General features: G+C 40.2%; 1 protein-coding gene across 1 annotated transcript; it reads right to left on the reverse strand.

Moving 5' to 3' along the window:
• Positions 1-24: 24 nt before the first annotated feature.
• On the reverse strand, positions 25-26,805 carry gtf3c2 (general transcription factor IIIC, polypeptide 2, beta). The gene is made up of 20 exons (XM_004568400.3): positions 26,517-26,805; positions 25,798-25,907; positions 24,880-25,447; positions 24,380-24,486; positions 23,006-23,202; positions 22,537-22,622; positions 22,115-22,192; positions 20,681-20,782; positions 20,177-20,404; positions 19,263-19,374; positions 19,045-19,162; positions 10,684-10,715; positions 10,459-10,588; positions 10,130-10,274; positions 6,006-6,167; positions 4,527-4,605; positions 3,468-3,596; positions 2,992-3,249; positions 2,694-2,801; positions 25-1,880 (listed from the first exon to the last, which is right to left on the reverse strand). The coding sequence occupies exons 2-20, from the start codon at positions 25,820-25,822 to the stop codon at positions 1,698-1,700; spliced, it is 2,847 nt and encodes a 948-aa protein (XP_004568457.1). The 5' UTR covers positions 25,823-25,907; positions 26,517-26,805; the 3' UTR covers positions 25-1,697.
• Positions 26,806-27,316: the final 511 nt, after the last annotated feature.

Genomic DNA, 27,316 nt, shown 5'->3' on the forward strand with positions numbered 1-27,316 from the left:
AGGAAATAAAGACTGGAGCCACGGTCTTGCTTTATTATAAAATTTATTATATGTAACATTTCAAAAAAAGCAAAAGCGAGCAGGGAGAAGAACATTTCGATGCTTTTATGAATAAGTTAAAGATAATGTTGTCAGTAATGAAATATGGCCACGGCTGAAATATTATTGTGAAACTGTCACTAAAATTTATAATTAATCAAAAAATGAAGCACACTTTAAAACCCCTAATTTAACTCAGAGGGAAATGTGTCTTTAAAAAAAAGTGATGCCAGTAATTAATTACACCTCACTATTATTTTCTTGTAGACAGTTAAAAATAAATAAAGTTGGAGAAAAACAACAACGGGAAAATGTACACCAGGTAAGAAAAAGATTTAACATTTCTAAGTGTTATATCCTGTAGATACAAAAAATTCAAGTATTTTCCCTAATTAGAGCCTGAGTTGTTTGAACAAGCAAACGCAGCCAAAATTAGCTCCCAGCCTGCTACCGATAACGTGAGAGGCTGATAACAAAATGAGGGAATGCACAAAAAAAAACCCCTCTCTAAAAACAAAGTCACAAATTAAACAACGCGTGAGAAAGTCTGGAAATATTACAAACACCAGTGGGTTTAACTAATGAAATTACTTATGACGTTCCAGAACACTCTTGCTAGTAAGCCTAAGAAATATTGGCATGACGCACCAATTCTTTGGAAAACAACGCCATCCTCACTTTAAAAAAAATAACGTTTTAAACGTCTTTCAGCTCTCCGTCGCACTGAGAACATGTGCCTTCAAAGAAAAGGTTGCGCTTTCCTGCTGTAACTAACAGGTTGTAAAAGGTCCAACTTTTACTTTGAAGGTGAGCATTCTCCACGTGTCGCGCTTTTCAGTTTCAATGTTGCTTGGAGAACATTTTGCAAGTGTTTGCAGACAATCTGGCGTCTTCCATGTAAACTATGGGCAACTGTTGTAATGTAATCAAAACGACCAAATCAATCACCAGAAGGTTTTTGTTGCAGCACCGTGTTCCTCTTTGCAACCAAATTCATGTGCAAACAACCACTCTCCAACCAGGTGGCGGACACACATTTCATCACTGAAATGGTCTCTAGGCCTGTGTGAGTGAGGGTTATGAAAGGCACTTAACTGTCAACTGCTGCAGTTTTTCTGATGTAGAGAACAGAACTGTCATTATTAGGACTTTTATTATAATTTGATAAGAAGAAAATGGAAAACATGGAAACATTTAATTGCCAGGAAAAATTAAATGGCTTTGAATTCAACAGATTCTGGTTGGGTTTGGTTTACAGAGAGAAAGTCTTGCTTCAGTTTCTCAGGGTCAACGATGACCAAAGATCAAAAGAAAAGCCCCTAAACTGGTCATGAGAGAGTTTTACTTTTGTTAGCTTGCATACTGTAATTATGTCAATTTAAAGTTGAACTTCATTATATACGGAGTGACATTCAGACAATTTGGATATATCTAGCCATGTCTAGATGCTTCAAAACCTGGACCAATTAAACCTGTAGTACCTTCATGGCTTGATGTCATTAGTTTTCGTTGACTGATTTTCAACATATACAAATGTATAAGAATAAAAACGTAATATTCATACATATTTTCATTATTCACAGCTGCGTGTTTCAGAGGTCACTTTTTTGACTGTCTCTTGAGGGAGTACAACCCACCGTAGCAAAGTTAAACTCCTGCTATAGCTGCTCTGTCACCGCTTGGCCCGGCGAGTACAGAGCGTTGAACTGGGCCTGACTCTCACCAATCATCTTCTTCAGATGAGAGTTCATCAGAGCCCTTACACAGTTAAATCTAACCAGTCCAGTCTGACCCCCGGATGCAACCCAGTCGTGGCAGCTCATGTTTGGGTTGAAACGAACCTGAAGAAATGAGAAAAGACAGCTGAGAATATTTCTCGTCTGTGCTCTTCAACCAACAACTGAACATCAGAGGTCAATTTACAGAAGAGCAGATACTGGCATTATTTACAGGCAGAAAAGCAGAGGACCAAGTGTGGATCCCTGAGGGACTCCACATTTAATACAAACAGCTTTCTTTGTGTTCTACTAAGGCGACAGTGGTTTTTATTTATAGGCTAATTTCTTGTTTTCTCTGTCCACAGTGAATGACGCAGCTGTAGCTCTGAGTCAATATCATCACTTCCCCCTGATTTCTTTACAGACGCTTATCCACCCCACTCACCACTATAAATCCTCCTGGTGCACGCCTCCCTATATTTTTTCACTTCTCCTTCCCAAGTTGCCATCCTCCTCTTTCTAATCCATTTATCCCTCTCAGACAAAGAGCCAGTCAAAAACCTTTCCCGTTTTGTTTTGGAGCCTGTCCCAAGAAGTATCCGTCCATCATTTCATCCCAGAGGGCACAGCGACACCCTTCACTCTGCCTCTCTTAAAATTAAACACATCAAATCCTCAAATGGCTGCTTTCCATCTCCCCCTCCCTCCTTCCACTGAGGGTGACATTTTTCTCATTTAACACATCATTACATTCAGCCCCTTTATAGCTGCCCATCAGAGGAGGAGGCAGAAGAGGGAGGAGGAAGAGGCTATTCTTACAGATCTCACCTCCATTTCCTCTCATTGCACTGTTTATCTTTTCCTGCTTTTTCTCTTTGTGTTGCACTACAGCTGGAGTCTGATGATACCCGCCCTGTGTGTGTGTGTTTCAGATACCTTATATAGAGCAGACAAAGGCATGTCATCCAGGATGATCTTTGCCTTCACTTCTGTGTCTTTCATGCGTTTCCACACAGCTCGCCTCTCGCTTCCTGCAGTGGTCCGCTGAAAGTCAGAGTGTATGATTATTACAGTGTCAGTGTGGTCTTCCTCTTATTTCGTTCTCTATTCTACTATAGCCTTTTTCTCCAGTTTGTCTTTGGCCTACATATATTACTTGAACATTCCTTACTTTTTAATAAATATCTGTTTAATAAAAAACAATGAAACCAAATGAAGATAAAAATTAACCCACAAAATCAAAATCTGTATAATGGAGGCAGTATTTCTTTGTAGCCTCTTTGTAGGTCTGGAATTTCAGCGGAGGACATTTTCGTCCAACTCTTCCTCCTTCACTGTCGTTCTCATTTCCTGCTTCCTGTGTAGCATCTGGTTCTTCTGTCTCTTCTCCCTGCTGCTCTTCAACTGCGTTTCCTTCCTCTTCCTCTCCTCCCATTTCTTGTTTTTCTCTCTCCGTTGCATCATAAGGCACCATAGATGTGAAGTAGATGGGCTGAAGGGAACAGGTTAATAAAATGGACCGTTAGCTTGTCTCTAAATCTGAGCAATTCTTTCACTGCAACTGGCCACATGTTCAATTCATGTTCTTTGTCTTATTTTCTATGAACACTACCAATTTTATATGACATCTGATATAATGTAAAATGATATTTTTGAAGTAAACATAGGGAAAAATAAAGAGCGATAAAAGTAAAGGAAAAGTAAACTTACAAATCGTCTCTCTATTGTGCGTTTGATGTAAGGAGCAACGTAGCTGATCTGAGGTAACAGAGAGAAAATCACCTCTCCGAAGCTGTCTGCGGTCACCAGACTGTTAATCCACTCGGTGTATGACAGAGACTGCAGGGACGCATAGAAAATGAAATATTAAATCACACAGCACTGCTAGGAAAAAAAGTTTCTCTCAGTAACTTAGAGCAAATTTCAGACACTCAGGGATAGTTTGAGTAATGAGACTAATTACAGAAGCACAACTAGCCTCGAATGTATCAGTTCCAGTAGTTTTTTTCAACTCACACACAATTAAACCCAAAACACTGCAGCAAAAGGAGGTTTTCAATGATTACAAAGGGTAAAAGAAGGTAGCAGTCTTTATTTTCCTCATCATCAACAAAACGATAAAATACTGTTTTGAATCCATAACTGACACATCCTATACCTTTCCTATTGCTCAATGCCACCTCGCTCTACGCCTGGCCTAAACTATTTAACACCACACTGTTGTGATGGGGGACGTGTTCATTAATCACAATAAAACACGGACTGTAGTTTATTTTAAATCAATTTAATACTAGAGGGCAGCTTTTCTCCCATAAATACTCACTTAAGAAAAAAACGTGGACTAATCCACTGCTGGAGACGGTTCCAAACGAAGGCAAAATGTCCTGACGCTTGGAAAAAAAAAACTCTGAAACCTACCAGAAAAACTTCTAAAGATTCACATCCTCAGGAGGAAAAAACTGGCTGCAGTGTCAGCAAAGACGAGTGAAATGCAAGACTTGGATTTGACCTTTGAGAGGAATTTCTGACAGTAACAAAACTATGGAATACCTTTATACTCCAGAAGTCTGTGTTGGCCTTAACTACCTTTTATCCATATATATTGAGTAATATTAACATCCTCAAACTTTCTTCATCGTCTCGAAAATGACCGTCGTGCCCCTGATTTAAAGGTTTCCTGAAGTTCAAAGCTATTTTATTTTGTGCTCTGTGACTGAATTATGGGCTGCTGATGACTGAAGAATGGAAGATTACAACAGCTACACTCACCCACACAGTGCCGGACCGGGGAAGTGCAAAGAGCGAGCGCATGTGATGGTCAATGTAATGGACTCCTTGTGAACCTTTCCTAAATTAAAAAAAGAGAGAAAGAACGAGTCATAATGACTTTTTTTATTCTTACTTCAAGACTGCATATGTTGACAGATCGCAGAGGAGAAGTGGGGATGTGGAGCTTGTTAGGAGGCAGGAAGGTCACACTATGGCTAGTGTAAGCTCCACTACCTTTGGAGTTTGAATCACTCTGAAAAGTAAGCATGAACTACGATATTATCTTTGATGCTGAATTTTTGTTTTCAATGCTAAATGCAGCCACTCTGTTCATCTTCCAGACTGTTTCTACTACAGAATTTACAAAGCTGTAACCTGAAGTTCATAATCTTTGGAAGGTGCTGGCCGTTTTCCACACTTTAACTTTTTGGGACACAAAAATCACAAGTGAGTATGCCAAATGAAACTCAGTTAGGACACTGATACAGTGGAAAGACTTCTGTAAATAGGAGTTTCATGTGGTGACTTTTAGGTTAGGGCTGACACAGTTAGTCCCATGAGCTAAAAGAGCGTACATGAACCCAGCACCAAACCAGCTCCCACACTCTCACCTCTGTCAGTGCGCCACAGGGCAGCTGTGGCTACAATGTAGCTTGCCATCACCAGTGTGTGAATGTGTGTGTGAATGTGTGTGTGAATGGGTGGATGACTGAATGTAGTGTAAAGCGCTTTGGGGTCCTTAGGGACTAAGTAAAGCGCTATACAAATACAGGCCATTTACCATTTGCTGACCAGGTGAAAATCTCAGGAGAGGCTGAGTACCTGAGGGATGTGCCAGCAGCTGTGGATCCTACTCTTCAGATTCCTTCTGAATTTGAAGAAGCGATTGTGAAGAAGCTCAAGGGAAAAAATGAACTCTGATATTTTCATTCAAGAGAAAGAATTGCTATTAATTTCATTATCAGTGATTGTTTTGGTTCTTATTGTGACAATTTTCGTTTCCATTAGCTGTCAAAGAATTCCTTTCCCAGTACTTTTGTAGTCTTTTTATTTTAAAGTGCACCTTAGGAATCTAGAATCCAAGTGAACAGTGACTGAGACAAATTTTGATTTGATTTCTCAAATCCTTTCCCAAAGAGCTCTGGGGTCTGATCGTGGATGTTCTCTAGTGTAAATGCTAATGTGTCCCTAACAAAGACAGAGGTCAGGGATTTGGCTTTGGTTCACCCTGGAGTCCACTGCTTCAACATACTGTCTCTTTTCTGAGCATGATTAAATACATATAGCACTGTATTGATAGACTTGTGGCTAGACTGCCTCCATGCTTTAATGTTGGACTCACTAACTCTCTAGTATTTGTTCATTTTGGTTTACAACTGTCCAACATATCTTTCAAACCTTAGAGGCAAATACCAGAGATACAATGTAAGTGAGTCAGATGTAAAGTTGTAACAAAGAAACAGAGACAAGCTTTCTTACACCACGGTGCCATTGTCCTGGGCCATCAAAACCCCCGGTGCATTCAGTGGCCAGTTGATTTCATTGGCCAGACAGCGTTTCTGAACCGTGATGGGATCGTAGAGCCTCCTCAGATCCCATGTCTTCACGAAGCGGTCGTCACCTGTCGTCACCAACAGGTATCTAGAAGACAAAAAACAAATGAAAAGTTAAAGACATGTTGACGATGGGAAAACAGACCAGGATGTTCTGTTGGTGGAAAATATAAATAGGCTGAACACAGGGATTTAAATGTGATGCAGTGCTTGAAGTGAAAGTCATTATTCTCTTTACATTGATCAAATCTGACAGCGGCGTCTGCCATAAAACAAATGAAGGCAGAACAATCGATATAGTCGGATTTCTTTTGTAAGACAAAAAATGCTTTATGAATGTGATGACAAAGGAGAAAAAAGACTTTGCAGTGAGAGAAAAAGAAAATACAAAGGTGTTAAAAACCAGAGCAAAGACAAAGAGAGGGGAGATTTGATCTTTTTCAGCATGACTGTGTAATTAAAAAGCAGTGATCCAGACAAGATACGCGTCCTCAGAGTCTCTCTGCTGCCAGCCAGGAGCTTTTTCTCTCTCTGTGGGATTAATCTTGATCATTTATCCACCTTTAATCCAACTTTAGTTTTATCTTTAGAGAAAACTAAAGTCTGTGGTTCAGAAATGAAGAAAATAGTTTAAAAAGTGGAGGAAAACTGGCTGCTATCAAATTAGGTTCACATCTGCTCAAATGAAGGCTGCAGTTGTAGTTTTAATGGAAATACTAATTACCTCAATCATTACATCTGACTACTTGTATTTGCCAGCTGTTTTAAAGCAGTGTTGACTAAAATGGGTCATTAGTTTGTTTTAAGAGGTCACAGCCCCACAAAATGGGCTTTAGCAGGACCATGTGTTTGAAACCATTGTTACCATTATCTCAAATTCTGATCTGAGGTTAAATACACATTTACAAAATGTTCTTTGGCAGTTCTTCAAAAAAGCAAAATTCATGACAAGGCAGAAAATCCTCTGTGAGAGCTTTTACATCACGCCACAATATAAGCCATATTAATCATGCTTTAGGTGAGTCGGCAGGGCTGGATGGGTTTAGAAGGAGATGATGCTGATGACCCCACACTGACCTGTTAGTGGGAAAAATGACATTCTGGACAGTTTTTAATGAAAAACCAATTCTGCTTCATCCCCGATACTGACTTGCAGTGTATATATGTGAATACTCGTATTAGACACAGGTGATTTCAATAACCTCTCCAGCTCACTCCTATCTGCACATACATCAGCTGACTAACAGAGCACAGAAAAATGATTTCAGGAGACACAGTCCGTAATGGGGCTAAAGTCAAATCCTTAGCTATGACATTTTATTATTTTTTAAATTGGCCATCCCGTTTTCACTTCTGTATCGAGCATTTAAAGTTTACTCACATCAAGAAAGTTGCGAGCAGTTCATCTGAATTATTTCCACCTGTGCTTTAGTTAATTTGGTTAAGTGATTATGTTGGTATACATACTATAAGAAGATCCAGCTTACACAGTGCAGTCCCTCAGATATCACGGGTCTGAGTTAACATGTTAAAGATAAATAAAAGTCAGAAACTAAGAAATCAAACAAAACTAATTCTTAAAATCCACATGAACGATTCTCACATAAGCCCATTATCATCTAGAACCTGTAAACATTCAAGCGTCAGGTTTATGTAACTTTACATACCTTTCAGAGAGCCAGTTGCTGTCATGGTCCTGGGTCGTGTGACCCAGTGTGTTATGCTTAGCCTATTTTGATGTTTATTATTTGTTTAGGTTCTCTAAGGTAGTCCAGCCATTTGTATATATCACCCCTGCATTACGTCTCCCTTGCCCTTTGTGTGTTTATGTCTGTGTGTCTTGTACTGTCAAGTTCATGCTGTCAGTTATGTCACCTCCCCCTGTACTACGTCTCCCCGGTTCATGTCTCATGTTTCCTGTTTTACTTTGAAGGCCTGCATTCACTGTCAGTGTATTCAGTTTTACTCCTCCTGTCCTGTCGTTAAGTTCATGTGTGTCAGCTGCGTTCCCATGTGTGGTCACTTCCCCTGATCATCCCTCATGTGTATTTAGTCTCTGTGTTTCATACAGTCTGCGTCGCGTCGTCTGTGTTCCCACCCTCCGTGTTTCCATGCCTGGTCTGTTGTCTTCCAAGCCATAGCCTCACCATCGTTTGTTCCCAGTTCAGGTTTCTGTTTAGCCACGTTATCCCTGCTGTATTTGTACACCTTGTTTTCAGCCATATTAAAGGCTCGCCTTCTGTTAAAGCTCACTCCCGTCTGCTCACTCGTGTACGCACCTGGGTCCATTACACGCATTATCCACTCGGTCCGTCACAGCGGACCGTGACAGTTGCATACCTGCAGCTTGCCTATTTCTGGGTGTTTATTTGTTATAAGATATGAAGAATAAATATTGGTGACATGAAAAAACAGCACAAAATGTCCTCTATAAACACTTGAAGTTTTTGAGTCAGTTAACTATTCCAAGCGGGGAGAGTGAACTTTAGATATGAATGGAAAATCACACCAGGCAGTGAGACCTCAGCAAGGCTGCAGCCTGAAGGTCAGCGCATGTTGACTTGCATAGAGCTAATTCAGGTTGCCTTGTCTGAGTGGTGATAAGGACGTGGCTGCTTGCCCGGCCTTGTACCCTACATTCTGAATTAGTGCCTGAATACAATAGAGGCAGGGCTCTACTGCAACTCTGTGCGTCCAAAATTTATCGTCTCGCCTTTAGCTCCGAGTACCAGAGGCGCCAACAAATCGCCTTTTTAATTGGCTGCGAATAACAACTACCAGAGTAAAGTAGATGAAGGATAAACTGATGAAATAAAGACACAAAGATGGGATCACTGGATGACTGCAGTATTTTCTTTAAGTTTTACTGAGCTTTGAAATTCTATTGTACTGTTACACAAGCAGTGACCTTTAAAGCTGAAAATAAGGCCAATGTGAAGGTGCTAAAACACTGCAGTCCCTTGCCATGTGACGCTGCCTCAAAAAGTGAGTCAGTTCCCACAGACTCCCGTTAACAGCATTCAACTTTACAGCCCAGTCTGAAATAATGTATTTATTTCCTTTAGATATAATTTCTCCTTTTACAGTAAAAGTACAGCTTTTCTGAATAACTTGTCTAACTGGATACAGGCAAGACTTAAAGTTAGACGTGTGTTTACTTCGACTGACAGCTGTAGCTGGCATCTTGACATCTACTGGATTTGTCTGCCATGTTTGTGCTGCTGGAGCCTTTGCATTATGCAATATGTATATTTGGTGTGGAAGCTGGTCACCTCATAGCATGAAGGTCCTAGGTTCAAATCCAGTGGCCAGCTGGACCCTTTCTGTGTGGAGTCTGCATGTGTGCACACCTGTGTGGATCAGCACACTTGTATTCAAAAGGTTTCTCCATGTAACGATCTGCTAGGGAGTGTGGAGAGTCATAGCTCCGCCCCCCAGGGCATGAAGCAGGTATGGCGGAGTTACAGGCCCCAGACATCCAGAGGCCCCAGAATACGAGGACCCAAGGAGGACCACCACAAGGGCAACCGTGCCACCCTCCTGGGAAGAGCTGAGGAGAGCCCCAAACGAGAGGTCACCCAGCAACCATGGAGCAGAGGCCAGAGCGGGTTGCAGTGACGTGCCCGCGGGTCTGCCGGCAGCCAGCTGTGCCAGAGAGGCCTGAGGGCACCACACCCCCTGGAAGGGGCCCAGCTGGGCGCCAGGCCCCACCAATCAGCCACCAGGAGTGAGTCGGTACATACATGATGATTGTAAATTTACTGTAGGTGTGAACAGCTGTCTGTCTCTATGAACTAACTCTGTGATAGACTGGTAGCCTGTCCAGGGTCTAGCTTGTAACCTCAACAGTTTATTCTTGGATATAGTTTTTAAGCAAGCATGTCACCTGACAACTTAGTACTCCACCCTCTCGTCCTCATAAGCATGAACTGTTCAGCTATCAAAATTCAATAAAATGCATACGGCATAGAGGCATGACAGATTAAAATCTTGATTTTGAAGTCACAGTGTTTTATTTTGATCCAGAGAGAGTTTTGATATTACGCTCACCTGGAGGCAGGACAGAAGGCCAGGGACCGGACTCCATTGTTGTGAGCAAGGATGCATCTGTAGGGCAGCAGACTCAGCGACCTGTCTGACTCTCGCACACGCAACAGCGCAGACTTCGCTGTCAGATCCCAAAGACCTACTACACCTGGAGAGAGAGTTGAGGAGAGAACAAGAACAAGCGGAAAAGTGAAACTACTGGCATAAAACAGTTCTTTAATCCATAATCTTGATTTATAGTTGAATCAGATCAGCTCAGGACTGCTCCTTTGTTTATTCTCTCAAACAGACAACTAGTTAATCAAGAACATCTGCAAGAAATCAATTCATACCATCATAGAATCCAATAGCCATTATATTGTGTGGTTTGTCAGGAAGCCAATCCATAGACAGGACGAGCCCGCTCATTTCATGGTGAGGGGCTTTGAAGGCGCCCAGCTTCAATGTCACCACTCCTTTAACCTGCAGAAAACAAAGGTCATTTTCATTTATGTCCTGTCTCAACCTAATGGTAGATACACAACATCGACAGGGCTGTGACATTATGAGCATCCTACCTTGTATACTTGAGGTGTTTCAATGCCTTTACCTGTGAAAACACATAAAAATCAACTTCTTTAATACCCAGAGATTTTTTGCTAACTGTTTTTAAAAAGTTTCATTTTTTTAAACAAATGATTCACTTTGATGCACAGGTAGCATGTACCTTTACTGTACATGGACCCATCATATTTCTGTCATGTAACCCAACTCAAAGTTCCACTCTGCTATCTGAAATGAACCCTGACAGCTACAGTAATGGTTTACTGATGACAATAACATGAAAACTACAGAAATTCACACAGTGAGCATAATGCAGGCAACAAAAATCCTGAATGTAGTGCTGGATGTCCCTTGAAGATTTTTCTGTAAGCAGTGAGAATAACAGGCTCAGCTAAACATCGACGGCCCTGACTCGGCTGTCTTCAATCTGAGACGCGTTCACTTAGTGTCAGATGTAATTAAAGCTCAGCTGCAGAGCTGTGATGTTACATGTCAAGAAGCCCATTTCTAACGTGTTAATATTCTGACATTTTGGGACAGATTTTCTAACAAGCTATGCCAGAATAAAACCCTCTTTAGGTATTAAAAACGTCTCTGTCAGGATTTACCAAAGAGTCGTAGTATTAACTGAAAGGTGTAGGCGTGGTTACTGCCGTTTGGCTCTCATTATTGCACTGTGCATTTGCAGGACTTTCCCTTTCAGAGGGTTAAAAATATTTAAGTTAATTGTAAGCTTTTTCTTTCCTTTTTTTTATTTTGTGCACAATGCTGCTGTTACAGTTGCTGCTAGGAGCTTTAATTTATTTGGACTGACTGAGAGAGATGTTAACAGACTGAGTGCATTACTAGTGGAAGCCCACTCTTGGCAGATTGTGTTGGCCATTATTGAAATGATGCGTTTCAGTTTATAAATTAGCACATTGACGGTACATCACCTGCAGAACTTTCCCATCACTGCATGTTGCAATTTTTTCCCACATAGTAAATATGGCCCTTTGAATGCAAATCTCACCATTATCATAGAGCAATGCCAAATGATATTTTACATGCATAAAAGGCTACAGGCTATATACAGTATGAGCAAAAGGAATTGACTCTGTTATAAAGAGTTCACTGAGAGGTGTAGCAGGAGTACAAAAGCAGCACATTTTTACCCTCACCATGTTTTTGCTATACTACGTGCCAGCATATTTAGTGTTGGTAATGTACCTTTAGCTTGTTAGCTAGCTTTTCATACAGATTAACAGGAATCCTGACATAACTAGAAGTACAGACAGAAGGTCTTGTATTCAATTCAAGGATGTAAGAGGGCTGATGAAGCCTTTCACTGCTATCATAGGGCGAGAGGCAAGGTAGGCTCAGTCACAGGACTAATACAGAAAGATGCTACGGCCATCACCTATTAACACCACATAGGTGTTTTTTTTTAACTATGGTAGAACATACAAACTTCAGCCACAGACTCAACTCGAACCCAGGACCTTGTTACTGTGAGACTATACTGCTAACCATCACACCACCCTTAAATAACCTTAAAGGTGAAAAAAATATATCTTAGAGTCAAGAGGATTTGCACATTTATAAGACCCAAACAGATAACGGATAAACTTTACGAAATGACTGGATATTTAGTTTGGCAGAAACTCTCCTATCTGTGTTTAGGCAGTCGCTGTGTTTAAAAGCGAAAAACAGAAACACGGTGTCAGACTTTTCCAGATCATTAATTTTCTCTCCTCCTCCAGTTTAGATTACTGAGAGTTTAGATTAATAGTGTCTTCTTCGCTGTTCCACTCCCTCCATCACCTCACCTCTGCCTCAGAAAAATACACAATAATATTTTATATAAACCTTGTTGTAAATCAACTCTTGTTCTTTTGGCCCTCCAGATCATCAGTGAGTGATTATTCAATATGATGTCATATGTCTGACTAGGGTGTAGCAGAAGTTTGAGAAGGCTGGTCTAACAGCGTGAGGGTGATAAGTTTTAACCTTCAGGGACATAATTGGCTCTCTATAATTGTGAAAATCACATCAGTCACATTAAAACAACCTCACATTGTGCAGCCTTCTACCAGCTCGGCATGCAGCAGTGTTTACTCACTTTTCTTGTGAACAGTTTTAATGTTGTGAATAATTCATTCCTTCATTTTCTGCAATTTAAAGTCTGGATCGCAGGAGTAGCTGTACCACCAGAAATGTCCTGACCTCCCTCTAACTAACTAACTATAGATTTTCCTTCTATAATTCCAAGGCTACCGTGACCTGGGGGTACCTCCGGGGTGTCCTTTTTGTTAAACATGCCCAAAACACCAAAGCAGGTATCCTAGTCAGCTGCTCAGACTGACCAGCAGCCCCTTACTTTATCTCTAAGGCTCAGATCTTTTGAATCCCAGTCAGTTCTACACAGTTAAATAGCTGCCGTCATTTGTTTTAACACAAACTTCAGAGTTACTAATGTTGCAAAAAGAGAAAGTATTATAATGAGCTGTGATGACAGATATTCCCATATGGTGAATGATTAGACTGTATCAGTTTTTTCCCTTTTCTTAATCAACATTTTCACATACTTAGCTTTATAATTATCACATAATTTCCTCCTCAAGATCCACTGCACAAAGCACTTAAGAGTTTGACTAACTCTGGTTTTGACTATGGTGCAATTAATAATGATTATCTTAAAAAATTTCACCTGATAAACAAAGAGATAAAGGCTGACTGAGTGACTGTGTCTAACCGGTCAGCTGTGTTAGCTGAGCAGAAACAGGAGCAGCCACAGACAGAGCTTAAAGACAGTAAAATATGAGGATAAATGGTGGTTAGTCTGTTGTAAGGAGATAAACAGTGTCGATGCTGACGAGAGTCAACTGAAAGGGGAAAAAGAAATGTGTGGTGGTGTCCATGTTTTCTGACATTGCCAACTCAGTGAATCTTATTTATATGAAATGTTCCAACTTGCTTTATATTAATTAAAGAACAATATTAAGACTGGACTCTTTAAACATTTCTAACCTAGTTTTAGAAGCATTCATCTTTAATTTAAAAAAATTACAGTATTTTGCAATTTTGCACACTTTAACTTGGCCTCTGTGTGACCTCCTCCATCTTCTTCCCTGTCCAGTCTCAAGTAAGTCCTTGATGACTGACAGAGTAAGGATACAAGAAGTGTCATCTAGTAGGCCTAAAATTCATAGCTTCCAACACTAACAACTGGCTCGGTGATGCATCTTCTTTGTCATTTCAATTATAGATCCTTGTCTGATAGAGAATGGTGCTGTAAATTATGTGCGTACACTACCCCCTCCTTCAAAACCTCCAGCCACCCCCCGCCCTCCAATTCTGGAGCTTTAACAGCCTCCTCCTCTCATTCACGCGCTCATTCATTCTGGTGACTGGATACACAAAAGCCATTTATAATTATCTGTTGCAAACAGCACTAAGGGGTCAGGATGAACACACACACACACACACACACACACACACACGCACACACACACACACACACACAGTTTTAACCCTGTCCAAAGCAATTTCACCTTCAACCCTTGCAGCCGATATAGAAAGATTATATTATATTATATCCACTTTTGGTCCCGTAAGCTAGGATAACTAATCTGCATTCAGTCGGTGCTCGACATGTCAGCCTCAAAGAAGCTATTAAGAAATTCTCTGGTATTTTTTCACTTGGTTAAATGTACCTCTCCATGTCGTCCCCGTCTCACTGCAGGCACAGCAGCATAAAAGTGACACTTTGCCTTTGAAAAACAGTCGCGCTGATGTTAGCCATTTTTCTACTTAAAATAAATTTAATGTCAGGGAAAAAAACGACCACATGTGACAGCAAAATTATTAGTGAAAAACCTGCAAGAAATGTTAGACTGCTGCTTACAATCACACGATTAAATGAATAATTGTCAATGCTTCAGGACTGTGGTGCTGCAGTTGCTGTTAGCAAAGGTGATGGTCACTGAGAAAAAACTGAACAGAGATAATATGACCAAATTATGCTTTTTATCTTTATGAAGGAAGTGCAGTATCAGAGAAAAACAGTATGTGCTTTTACGGCTTGAACAGGAGTTTATTTGTGAGACATATGGTGTGTGATTTTAATATTGACTCATCTTAGTCTGTTTAGCATTTAAGTTGGGGCAGATTTCGCAGCTTACAAAATAGCGCTATTATAACCTTGTGAGTGCTGTTAAGAAAAGAAAAATGAAGGTACTGTCCCACTTGAATGTCTATTCTTTTTATTCTCAAGACCGAGGTAACATCACTTTCATATAAACATTCAGTTTGTTCTTTTGAAAATGTTGGCGCCAAGTGACAGGAACAAACAGTCTTTAAGCTGTCATATTCTACATGCACATCTCTGAACCTCACTTATGTCCAGTTCCACAAATCTATGACACTATGAGCATAGTGCATGTAACAGTCCAGAGTATTCACAGCATGCCACCCAATGGCTCCACTTATGGAGCACTTTTCCCAAAACTAAACATAAAATCAAATCTGAGATGAGATCTCCTCTTGTGTGCTTTATGTGAGAAAAATCAAATAAATGACAGTTACCTGATTCTGCTGACAACCTTTCAAACCAGGTTTACCTTCAGAAGGAACCTTTCTGGAGACCTACACTATAACACATGTGTACATTTATTAAAGATATATTTGATATTAATTGACAGGTATACAACTGCAGGTATGGCCATGCAGCTGTAAGGCCCAACTTTCCACAGAAATTAGTTCCAATTCCCTCTTCTGCATTTATGCTACTGCTTCTTCCAGATAAGAAAACACACTGAGGTTCTGTTATATCGCTCAAATAAGATATGCAGCCAGGCTGTGCTAGAGGCCTCCACAGATGCCACACAAAGTTCAATATTACATTGGCTTTACTAAACCAAATAGGTCACATGTCTATAGTTATCAGCTCCATGAACTCAGATTTTTCCAATCTAAGTATGCTAAAATAAAAAGGTTGATTTTGGCACTAGGTAGCCAATTGCAAACAAGTACAGATTACGTGTAGCATATTTCTCCTCAGGTCATCAAACTTCAGCAAAGCTATACAGGATTATAAAGATTCTGATCATCTCCTAGTCTTCCTTAATAGGGTTTGTGGCAACATTAAGACATTCATTACATTAAAAAATATTGAAGGAAAACAAATGTTACGATTGCTGTATTTATGAAAATTTCTCAGTGTAAGCTAAACAAGCTTTTGCAGTAGTAGTTTGTGTGTGCAGCCATCTTCAAATGTGGGTATTCAGTAACCTTTCAATCCAATAACTATAACCTCTGGTTGCAAGCAGGGGGCTGATGGAGTAGCCCTCTGGAAACTGAGCCCAATGATCCATGGCTACAAAACAGAATGGAAACTCGAGTCCACGAGGGAATGAGAAAAAATTAAGACCAGAAATGTCGGGTCTCATTTATCTTTTTATGTCCAAACTGAGGCATTTGAAATACTTCTTAATTTCAAAACCAAACCATGTGTAATACAGTGCACATAATGTTATAATGATCAGAGTACAGGCAGTTGTACGGTCACCTATGCAAGCCATTACTGGTGAGATGGAAAACTGAATCATAAAAAGGCCCAACTCCAGGAACCCTTTTGAAGAATTCTCAAGCTGTGGCCATGATGTAGGCTTCATACTTTTACCCAGTCATGGCTTCCAAGTCCAAAAATATGATGCAAAATTATTTTATTTAGTCCTTTTAATTAATGTTAATGTAGAAGAATTTAATGTGCATGTCTTTCATTGGAGAGATCAGGTGATTTAAAGGGGACCTAATGTGCTTTATTTCATATATGGTGTTAATGTGGTGGATATTCATATCAAACATGGCAACATTTTCAGATAACGAAGTGAAAGTATCAAAGTAGCTGTCCCTATGAGCCCAAAGCTTCTGTTACACTGTGGAACTGGGAAGACATGCCCTACAAGATAAGCTTTAATGGGATCTAAAAAGGTTGCGTCCACTGAGATGTAACACAAAAATGTGCGTATTTATATGTAAGGTGTATGCTATACTCATGATCTCACAATGGTGTTTTGTTCAATCAGATTAGCCTGAACCGCTTTGAGGATACTGACTGATAAACACACTCACATGCAGACATAACTGGGTTTCTCTCTATGATGGATGTGGCAGATAAGTTCGTCATTAATCTCGTTTGTATTGTCTTCTATCAGCAGAGCCCCAGAGGCGACTGACAGCGCAGTGATCTGAATAGACTGGACCACAGGCTCCTCCATCCATAATGTCATCATGTACTTACACTGTTGGACAGTGTTCTGTGCGTGTTCTGTGGCCATTGTGAAAGCTGCATGAGGCTGGTTTCTTGTGGATACTGTTGCTTTGTCAAACACAAGCTCTACCACGTTTAATGAGGGTCACGTCTGATATGATGGATAAGGTGCTATTTGATTGATTACATACTCGTGCTTGAGTTCATCAGGCTGTGTTTAAATGTGTGTAACGGACTACAGCTGCAAGTTCTCATTAGCTATTTGTTCAATAGAAAATTAATTGGCACCTACTTTGATCCTTTTTTGGCAAGCTGTCAAATATTCAGTGGCTTGTGGTTCCTTGTTGTGAGGTTTGCATTATTTTTACTGACAAATCTGAGCTTGACAAAGATGGCAATGCCATTTTTTTTCTTTTCTTTTTACACACAGGGCAGGACACCTTTGTCTTGCAAATAGAAAACCTGTATGGGGCTCATGTAGACAAGCCCATGTGGGACCCACAGCAGTTTTGCCTTTTTGAGTCTCTATGAGGATTTTCTGTTGGCAACCCAACCATAGTGGGGTGAGTGAAAACTCATATCGGGGCTCCAAAGAGCAAGACTGCTGTGGGCCCTGTGTCTTTGCCCTGCCCTGCATGTTTACTGGCACATTGCTTATAGTAGGGAAACAACATACAGGGAAATTTGACTGTTGTGGAGATGATGAACCCACAGAACACGTGTTATTACACTGTCAGAAATATGAGACTGATTTAGTCAATATTCTGGATCTTAGTGATACACTGCAAAAGAACTCAAGAAGTGACGATAAAGATAATTAATTACTAAGATAAATAATATATTTTCACAAATTCTTTGACTTTGCTTGGTGAGAAAATGTTTACTTTCTTTTACCACAATGCTACTAAAACAGATCTGCAATACAAAGCAAGTTCAAAATAACCAGGATAGATTTTTATTATCTGGCATCACTAAGCCTAGCAGCTGCAATCATGTAGGTCACGTGACATTTTCCTGTGAGCATATTATTGAATGAAAGAGCTGAGATTGGTACTAGGTCATAAACACAAACCGGGCATGACGGGAATATTACCCAACACAAACAACATACTATGACTGTACATTTGATTAAACTCATCCAAAGCCAGGAGGGTGGAGGAAAAAAAAACTTTCAGTAATTAAGGATCAGGTTGATGGGATTAATGTGTTACTCCAAAGCCTTTTTTTTATAATTTTAAGGTCTAACATTTTAAGCGACAACACTGGTGGCATTTAATGGTCTAAGGAGCAACTACAGGAAAAAGTGTAAACACAAAACTTAAACCTGTAGGGTTACTTGGAAATCTTATATTAGATCTAGAATGAGCTACAAGAATTTGGTTCTTTAATGACTGTTTTTATATGACTATTTGAGTTTATAAAGACAAACAGAAAAATTAGATGCTTTGAAACTGCTTTCAGCCAAAAGGCACAAGTTTCTCAGGAAAAGGGTCCAGACTCACTCGAAAATCCTGTGATATCATGAAACAATTGTGCCAATATTATCCAAATAAACTAGCCAGCAGGTGGTGGGTTTATATGTTCACCTGTTATCAGGAGCAGGTCAGGTCTACAGGACAAGATACCACGGGGAGTCACCTTTATCAAACTGAAAACTCACAGAGGAAGCTTCAACTTCAGGTTTAATCCTGAGCCCTGAATTCTGTTTCACAGTACAGGCCTTCGAGCTTTACTGTGATCACAAACAATCCAAGGGCTGCATGGTGCATCCAAAGACAGCGTTTACATGCCAAACCTTCTGATTTGGCGTGCGAAGAAAGAAAATGAGCTAAGCTAATTCATAAATAAACAGGTATAAAGACATCCAGTGTTTTTATAGTGATGCGCTGATCTATAAACCACCAGTAACGCACTGCTTCAGTGCATCCCTATGTCCTCATAGGATACAGGAGAAAATAGACACCCAACATGCTGACTTCAGACTTTAGAAAGCCAACAGTGCCCTCTGCTGAACACAGGACACGCTTCATTTTTACAAGTAAAATACTTTAGATGGAGCAGTTATAAATGCTGCAAAAAAAAATGTGTAGGGGAAATCACAGCGAGTTATGATCAGTCTTACCAGAGTTTGGCTGAGTGATGTTGGAGTGCAGAGCATCAGGGTGGGGTATGCTATAAATGGTAACCACCCCGGTGGAGGTGGCCACTGCCAGAAGACCCAGTCTGGGTAAGAATGGAGCCTTCAAGTGTGAGGGATTGATACCACGTTAGGATGTTATAAGATTTCATCATTTCAATATCAGCTAAAAGCTAAGACACTTCATAGGAAAAACACCTTACCTTTCTGGCACAGGTGGGAAGCTCCCAGCCGCCAGCAGGACACCACTTCAGATGCCAGACGAAGCCCTTATCCTGGGCCAAACTATAGACCACAACTGGCTTGGAGTCTGGTCTGTTTGGACAGAGGTGAAAGAAAAGAGAACATAATATAAAAAGGCTGAAGTTTCAAAGACAAATTTCTTATAAGTTCTGGGAACATCTCACTGCCATCTATGATGTAGACCAGGGGTGCTCACACTTTTTCCGCATGTGAGCTACTTATAAAATGACCAAGTCAAAATGATCTACCCACTACAAAAATCCAAAACATATACTTATTTATAAATATATTGAGGATTCTTTATATCTACAATGTATATACATGCATAACCGCAATATCCAATATTTCACAACACAATTAACTATGTAAATTTTTTGTCATTACCTGAGTTTACTCTGATGACTTGCACTGAATTGAATCAGCCAGGGATGCATAGTCCGGACAGTAGCTGCTGACGGCCAGGTTTAAGAGAAAAAACCGAGAGCTAAAAATTGGAGTTAACTCGCTGACTAGCTTGTCAGTTTTACTACACTTCGCGCCGCTGTTTGCGCATGCGCAGCGACCTAAGCGTCAGAAAAAATCTGATGTCATCTGACTGGCTTCCCTGTATCAATCAAGTGACGGGATGGATGATAGGCTGGCATCTATTTTTTTAATGCCATGCGATCTACCAATACTACCTTTGCGATCGACTGGTCGATCGCGATTGACGTATTGAGCACCCCTGATGTAGACAGTTTGTTTACAGAGGACTATTGGACTTTTTCTGGAAGTAGTTCAAACTAGTCAATCAGTCAAGAGACTGACAGACAATAAGCTTTTATAATATAATATTTTTATCAGTGATTTCCCACTCTGCACATTTCATTTGTACCTGTTGCCATACTTCAGTTTGCCCACATCCCACAGCTGAATGAGTCCAGTTCCTGTGGATGTTTTGTTGACGTAGTGAAAATCATCCATGCGTTGATGACAGGACAGAGCGATGTACTGGGTAGCAGGAGCACCATCAGGTGTTGGACACCACTCCAGAGCCCACACTGGTCCACCTGCATACAGCATCATGTCCCAGCGTTCTGGGTGAGGGGGAATAGATTCGAACCTGCCAGTTAACAGAAAAAAATGAAAACAAAAAAGACACCAAATGCTTTATTCCCCCTCGCCTACAAAAGCCACCAAAAAATCTGCACCATGTAGAACAAACTGCAAATGATCACAATTACATATTTTTATAGGTATGAGTTTTACTAACAAACAAATACAAAAAAGAGGTTTTCTTTGGAAATGTATTAGCAGCAGTTATGTCTCAATCGAACTGTTCTTGACATATCTGAGGGAAATCATCAACCGGGGGTAACTACACCGCGATCACTGTCACCTTTTGAGTCTTTGCAGAGGTGCTTCCTCCTTGTTGAGTCCTTCCCTGGACACTTTGAAAGCAGCTGAGCGAGGCGTCTGAGGCAGATATTTCTCCAAATCACTAAATGAAAGCAGAACACACAGACTTTTAATAACTTTTGCGCATATCAGCCAGAATAACACGTCCCTTGTCCAGCTCCCTTTATGAAGCCACCAGACCAGCGCAGGTACATAGTCCTGCGATGGCTCTTCTTTATTCACTAGACTGGCTTCTTCTTGGAGCCACACTTTTCAGACATCATCTCAGCAACCCCTCCTGGCAGTTCCTTTGTTTTTTTATTGTTTAACCCTTTATTTATCAAGTGCTTTTTAAATGACCAGAATTCTCTTAGCGATATTGTTTGAGACAAAATTCAAATTGTTTCAGAAAGAAACGATGACAAGCTTTTGGGGGGAAATCAGTGTATTAAAAAAATCAGCTCCGCCTAAATGTTACCACTTTTACTCACATGACCTTACTTTTCACTCATTATAGGCTAGTGAGAAAATAAAAATTGTTCCTGAAAGATGAGAATTATTTTGTCATTTTACAGCCAAAATGACAAAATAAGTCCATTAGGCCTGTTTGAATCCCAGTCGATTAAGGGTTAATTAGGATAAAGTATCAGATTTGGATGACTCCTTACTATTGTTCCTATGTAGTTTAAAAGCCTTATTTGAACTAATGAATGGATATAATGCAACTATGAGGGCAGGATGGTGGTGTGGTAGTTAGCACTGTTGCCTCACAGCTGGAAGGTCCTGGGTTCAAATCCACAGTTTGGGGCCTTTTTTGTTCACACCAGTCTCAGCCCACAATTCAAAGATATGGGAAATTTTAAATGTGACTTTGAGTCTCTCTGTGTTGTTCCTGCCAAGAGTATAAAATAGTCTGAACCTCATTGGGTTACTTGAAAGCATATACAGCATATCTCATTGCATGACCATGTGACAACTGATTGATTCAGTAATGTGACTAAAGGCAGGTGACACTCTGGTTAACAGGTCATCTTAAATTGATCCTAGGTGTGCATGGCTGTCTGTGTCTGTCTGGCCCTGTGATTGAGTGGTGACCTGTCCAAGGTGCAGCCTGTCTTTGCCACTGTCAGCTGGCAGAGGCTCCTGCCCACCTTCAGTCAAAAAAAGTGGACAGATGTCCCAACACAAACTAAATAACTAAGCATCTAATGAAACAGTCAGATAAACACAATTGCAGCTAAGACTTTCTGGTATGACTTTTGTGTTAGAATTTCAGTGAATAAAATAAAAAAACATTCAAAGTTACTTGGTAAAGAGTGTTGGGTACGGTCGTTGTAACACAGAAAATAAAAAGGTATATCCAAATAAAACTTAATGAGTTATTCAATTAAAACTGGATTCGACTGTATTAAACGAACAAAGCAACAGAAACTACCTTTGTGGGACAGGAACCCAATCCCTGGTGGAGGGCACCCACTCTGGAAACACCCAGCTGCTGTAGTGCTCTTCCCGACTGCAAGCACAAACATCAACAAACACATTGTTAAATAAACAAACAAACAAGCAAGCAGTTAGTCAGTCTGAGACTTACTTATTCAAAATGCTGAAAAAACCTCAACAAAATCAACCAAAAAAGGTGAAGTTTTGTAAGCTGAAATTTTGAGATAACCCAAAATTTGACTTTAAGAAGCTTTCAAAATAAAGGGTTTGAATGTTCAAATATTCCAGTGTCGTTTGCACTTCAAGACTCATTGTGTATGTCGTCACAAAAACTGATGTATGAACTAACAGCAAAAGGACAATGTTCACTGGTACTTCACGAAAACAAATCATTACTGTTAACTGACTGCGACTTACAATTTCTTGGTGGTCTTTGCACTCTCCAAAGCAGTTTTCATGATAGGGGTGTTAAGTCCATTTTGGGCTTTGACGAACGAGCATGTCTGCAGGACAGAAGGAGACAGGATGAACTCATTATGCACATGTTCTTCCTTCTTTTCTATGCAGCTGCATTAAACTTAGAAATTAAAATGTTCTGGTCATTTTAATCAATAATAGTTTGCACTTTGGTTTAGTCTCAGAAAAACACAGAATCTGATGATTTATGTTTGATATAAAGTGCTCATTATAATGACTCATATTTATAAGCCCAGGTTGGTATTGACAAATCACAACAGTTTAACTTTTAATTACCATCATCAAGCAGATTCATCTTTCTGTATTAGACTGATATGGAGATACCGTACTGAAGTAATGTACCCTAGTGCACTGCATGAGGTCATAACCAGTAACTGTGCCATCAAGTTAAAATGAGAAAACCACTGACGTTGTTATTGTTGACGTAATAAACTGGAGGATTTTTTCCACGTTTGTCACAATTGGAGTCGAGGTCTGAGTCATATGCAGCTTCTTCGTCATCATCCTCCAGCTCCTCTGCATCCTCCTCTTCATCATTATCTGGCACAAAGTCTTCGTCTTCTGCTGCATCACTGTCAGGATGTTTCCTCTTTTTGCCTTTACCCACTGCAGGAATAGAACGAGGGATTTAAGTTACGGTGCACAGAGATCTTTACTGATATTGGCAGAAGAAGGAATTTTTCTGCACTGCTATATGAAATTTTACACTGCATGTAACTTGTGAGATTGCAAAACACAACTAACAACTGACATGAAATGCAATGTTGACACAACACTCTAAACAAGTTCAGACAAGTTCATTAATATAACTACATCTATGCCAGTTAGTCAACTCCTGCCGTTTGAAGTGCGGCCCATTTTCAGACGGGAGACACGTCTACAGGTCTTAGGCTACGTTCACACTGCAGGTCTTAATGCTCAATTCCGATTTTTTGATCAAATCTGATTTTTTTGTCTGCTTGTTCACACTACAAATAAAATGTGATAGCAAACGCGCTCTAGTGTGAACCCACAAAGCGGCGCAAAAGAAGATGTCACACACAACATGCTCTGTTTAGACCCAGACCAAACAGTACTGCTTGACTGATGGCCCTTAATATAAAGACTTGTTTCGGACTTTACGTTCCCCAATTTTGCTTTAAGTTATTTTGTTATTTACATATGGCCTAATAGTTATCCTTATTGCTGTTTCAGAGAGGAGCGGTGCTTCAAAGGATAGTTGCAGATTTCTGTGAGAATCTGCAGATTATTCAGTATAAATAAAATGTTTACGTTGTCTTCCCAACAGTTTCACTGACATCTACACTGGACGGCCAGGAAGCGTTCACGATGTCTTCTCCGGCGCAGATAATTGGCGTCTGTCTTGTGTCAGTGACGTAAGAGACGGATTTAATGCGACATGACCGTTCAGAGAGCAGTTGCTTTCTAAAACATCAGATATGTATCGGATTCAATACCACATACAAAAGTGACCCAGGTCGGATTTGAAAATATCGGATTTGTGTCGTTCACACTGTCATACCATGATCGGATATGGGTCACATAGGGTCAAAAAAATCAGATTTGATGCGCTTTCGCCTGCAGTGTGAACGTAGAATTAGAGTGGTAGCAACCTCACTTAACTCTGTAAGAAATAGGTAAAAAGATGAATAGAATAGAATTCAACTTTATTGTCATTGCACATGTCACAAGTACAAGGCAACAAAATGCAGAAACTGTCTGAGGTAATGCTTAGCTGTGATTGGTGCCCTGGGGAAGAGAGACGGCAAGACTTTCACTGTACCTTTGCTTGCTTTGGGAATTTTCTGTTCTGATCCAGTATCTTCGCTTCCTGGCTCATCAGTTTGCCCAAATAAGTCTTTTGCCAAATTGTGGAGGTACTTCAACGCCCTGGAAGATTGAGGTTACATTATTTTTGAATGCCTATATTACCATTTATATGAAAAAAATGGCTTTAAAAATGTTTTAAAGACAGAAAATTTATTATTTTACAATTAGCAATGTATGCTTTTATATAGCTACATAGATGCATGTAATTAATGTGGGGATAAGTGTACATGTAACCAAAAAATGAAAGTCTGATTGTTAGGGTGTAATTATCACAAAACTAATAGTGAAAGTAACTATCACCAAAGTCTGGAGTCACAGTTCAGACTTCCTGTGTTTCAACTGATGATGTCTGATGTAAAAATGATTTAACAAAAAAAAAAAGAAAAAAAAAAGGTGACGGTGTTTAGCGTCATTTAACCTATGCGACAGCTCAGTACTGTAGGCGTATCTTACGCTTTGGCAGCTCCTCTCCGCCGCCGGCCACCTTGTCCAGTCTCCTCCTCAGGTTCCTCTGCATCCTTTTCTTTAATAACTGGCTTCACTTGTTGTACATACTGCTTCTTTACATACTTCCTCTTTGGCTTTGGCGTCCCATTCTCCTGCTGCACCGTATCTTTAACAACACCCTCTCCATCTATAAGGTCTACATTGGCATTGCTACATTTTTTTGCAGGGGTTTTCTTAGCAGGAGTCCTTTTTGACTGAGTTTTCTTGCCTCTCAGTGGTTCATCAGCCACTTCTGCTGTAGTTTGTCCATCACACTCTGTAGGTGTTTTATCTTTTTTTTCATTTTCTCCATCTGGAGTGTCCTGTGCGGCAGCCTTGGATTTTCTACTCTTTGTCGGAGTCTTCTGAGAAGCTGCTCTTCTCCTTCCTGAGCTCTTTCTAGGTGTTTTGGGTGAAAGGTGTTCATTCGTTTTGTCATCAGTTTCATAATCCAGATATTTGGGATTTTTCTTTCGTTGTCGTCCTTTTGAGCTGAATATTAAATCTGCACCCTCCTCCAATGGCTTCTCTTGCCCTGCAAGAAATGTGACATTATCATTCCACTGAATGATGTAAAATTGGGTTAATGTGACTGGAAAGTCATTGCCTGGTCAACATTTCCGGTTTGGTAGTGCTGGATTCCATCTGTTAGCTGAACATGCATAATATGAAATCAAGTTCCAGCAGTGCTGCTGTGCTAGACAGGAATGAAAACTAATAATAGAAGAACAAGGTGTGAATAGCTCTTAAAAATAAAGTTTGAAAAAATCCTGAAATATTATTTTCTCATCCTCTGTAATCTTAAAATAGATGACACCCCTGGATTAGACCATTTAGAACATGTTCCTAATTTGAAGTACCTCTTAAATCTCAAGTTTGACAAACCTTGTGCAGATTCAGTGGGCTCCATATGCTCTGGGTTTCTGATTCTGTGGTTCTTCTTTTAGGTGCCTCCTCATGTGTAGAGCCAGTTCCTTCTCAGTGTAGCTTTGCAGCTGCACAGACAGAAAAAGAAATAATGTATTACTTAATGTATAAAATAACTGTCCACTACTGCAATATTTAATCAAAATAGCTGTTTCTTCCTGCAGTTTGGAGTTGTACAATGGACGAATGAAAGTCAAAACAGATATGGCTTTTCAGTGTTTTAAACAACCTTATAGACTTCTAACGACACTAAAATAATTACAGTGCAAAAATTGAGTCAGGGAGCCGGTGTTTTCTACCGATATCAAGTCGATAAGCCGCTGTCTACAACCTACACACCAAACCTCATTCAATAATGTGACAGTTTGACTCTCTCTTCCCTACTCACAGTGAAGACGTAAAATATACACACCGATACTTAAGGCATTTAATGGTTAAGGCCACACGTCAATTCGGCATATGTTTTCAATGTAAAAATATAAAACATCAAGTTATTTAAGAGATACACATATGTCACTAGTTTTTAAAACGAGTCACATTGTCTTAGTTAGCCATGCTATTGAGCTAACACATTGCTAATGCTAACTGGATATAGTAGCAGTCAAGTGTATCATAATATATTATAATATACTTAAAAATCGGCCTCTAACCGGATAGTAGCACGTTTAAAAACTCACCATGTGTAGTGTTACGGTTTCCTCCTCGGTGGCGGAGGCTGAAACACCTCGTTCAGAACACGGGAAGCTAGAGTCCAGCCACCCGGGATCGAATCCCAACCTCAACCACCAGAAACCACGACATGTAAAGTCACCGGAGCTTACCGGGACACAGCCGTCATAAAAATCATGCCGTTAATTTTTTCAAGGAGGGCAAACTACAAACATTTTCACAGTTGTTTACACCGAGTCAGGGAGCTTTCCGCTTTCCTTACGTCAGACCGCCATGTCACTGTGCAAGCACGGAGGGTCACACCGCCCCCTATCAGCAGAGAGGGAAATTACACTGATTTGATTGTACAGTGGCGGAGTTCCACGCTGCCTTAGGAGGTGGAGGTCATTGAAGCCCAGAGGCGTATGGCGAGGAAGTCGGGACACCGCCCTGGTGCTCAGAAGGTCCCATTACACTGGATGTTTATCTTGATGGTCTTTCAATGAAACGGACATGTTATACAACATCCATCATATATTTAACTCATGGTTCGATCTTGTGAATCAAAACGTTTTATCCAGTAGTCATCTTCCTTATGAAGTTAATTTTAGTTCTCCCAGTGTGATTAAAATAGGCAGAGGGGTATGCTAGGGAATATATTACTTTTACTTTGCTTACTGTCATTTGTGCCAAACAGACCGACCCCTCAAACAGTAACAGACACTTAACCATTAATTCAATATTCAAAGTGTTTATTGTCATGTGTCACAAGAGAAAAAGGCATTTCTCTGTGCAATGAAATTCTTTCTTTGCTGTCCACCCACAGATG

Source organism: Maylandia zebra, linkage group LG15, assembly GCF_041146795.1.
Source record: "Maylandia zebra isolate NMK-2024a linkage group LG15, Mzebra_GT3a, whole genome shotgun sequence".
Taxonomy (NCBI): domain Eukaryota; kingdom Metazoa; phylum Chordata; class Actinopteri; order Cichliformes; family Cichlidae; genus Maylandia; species Maylandia zebra.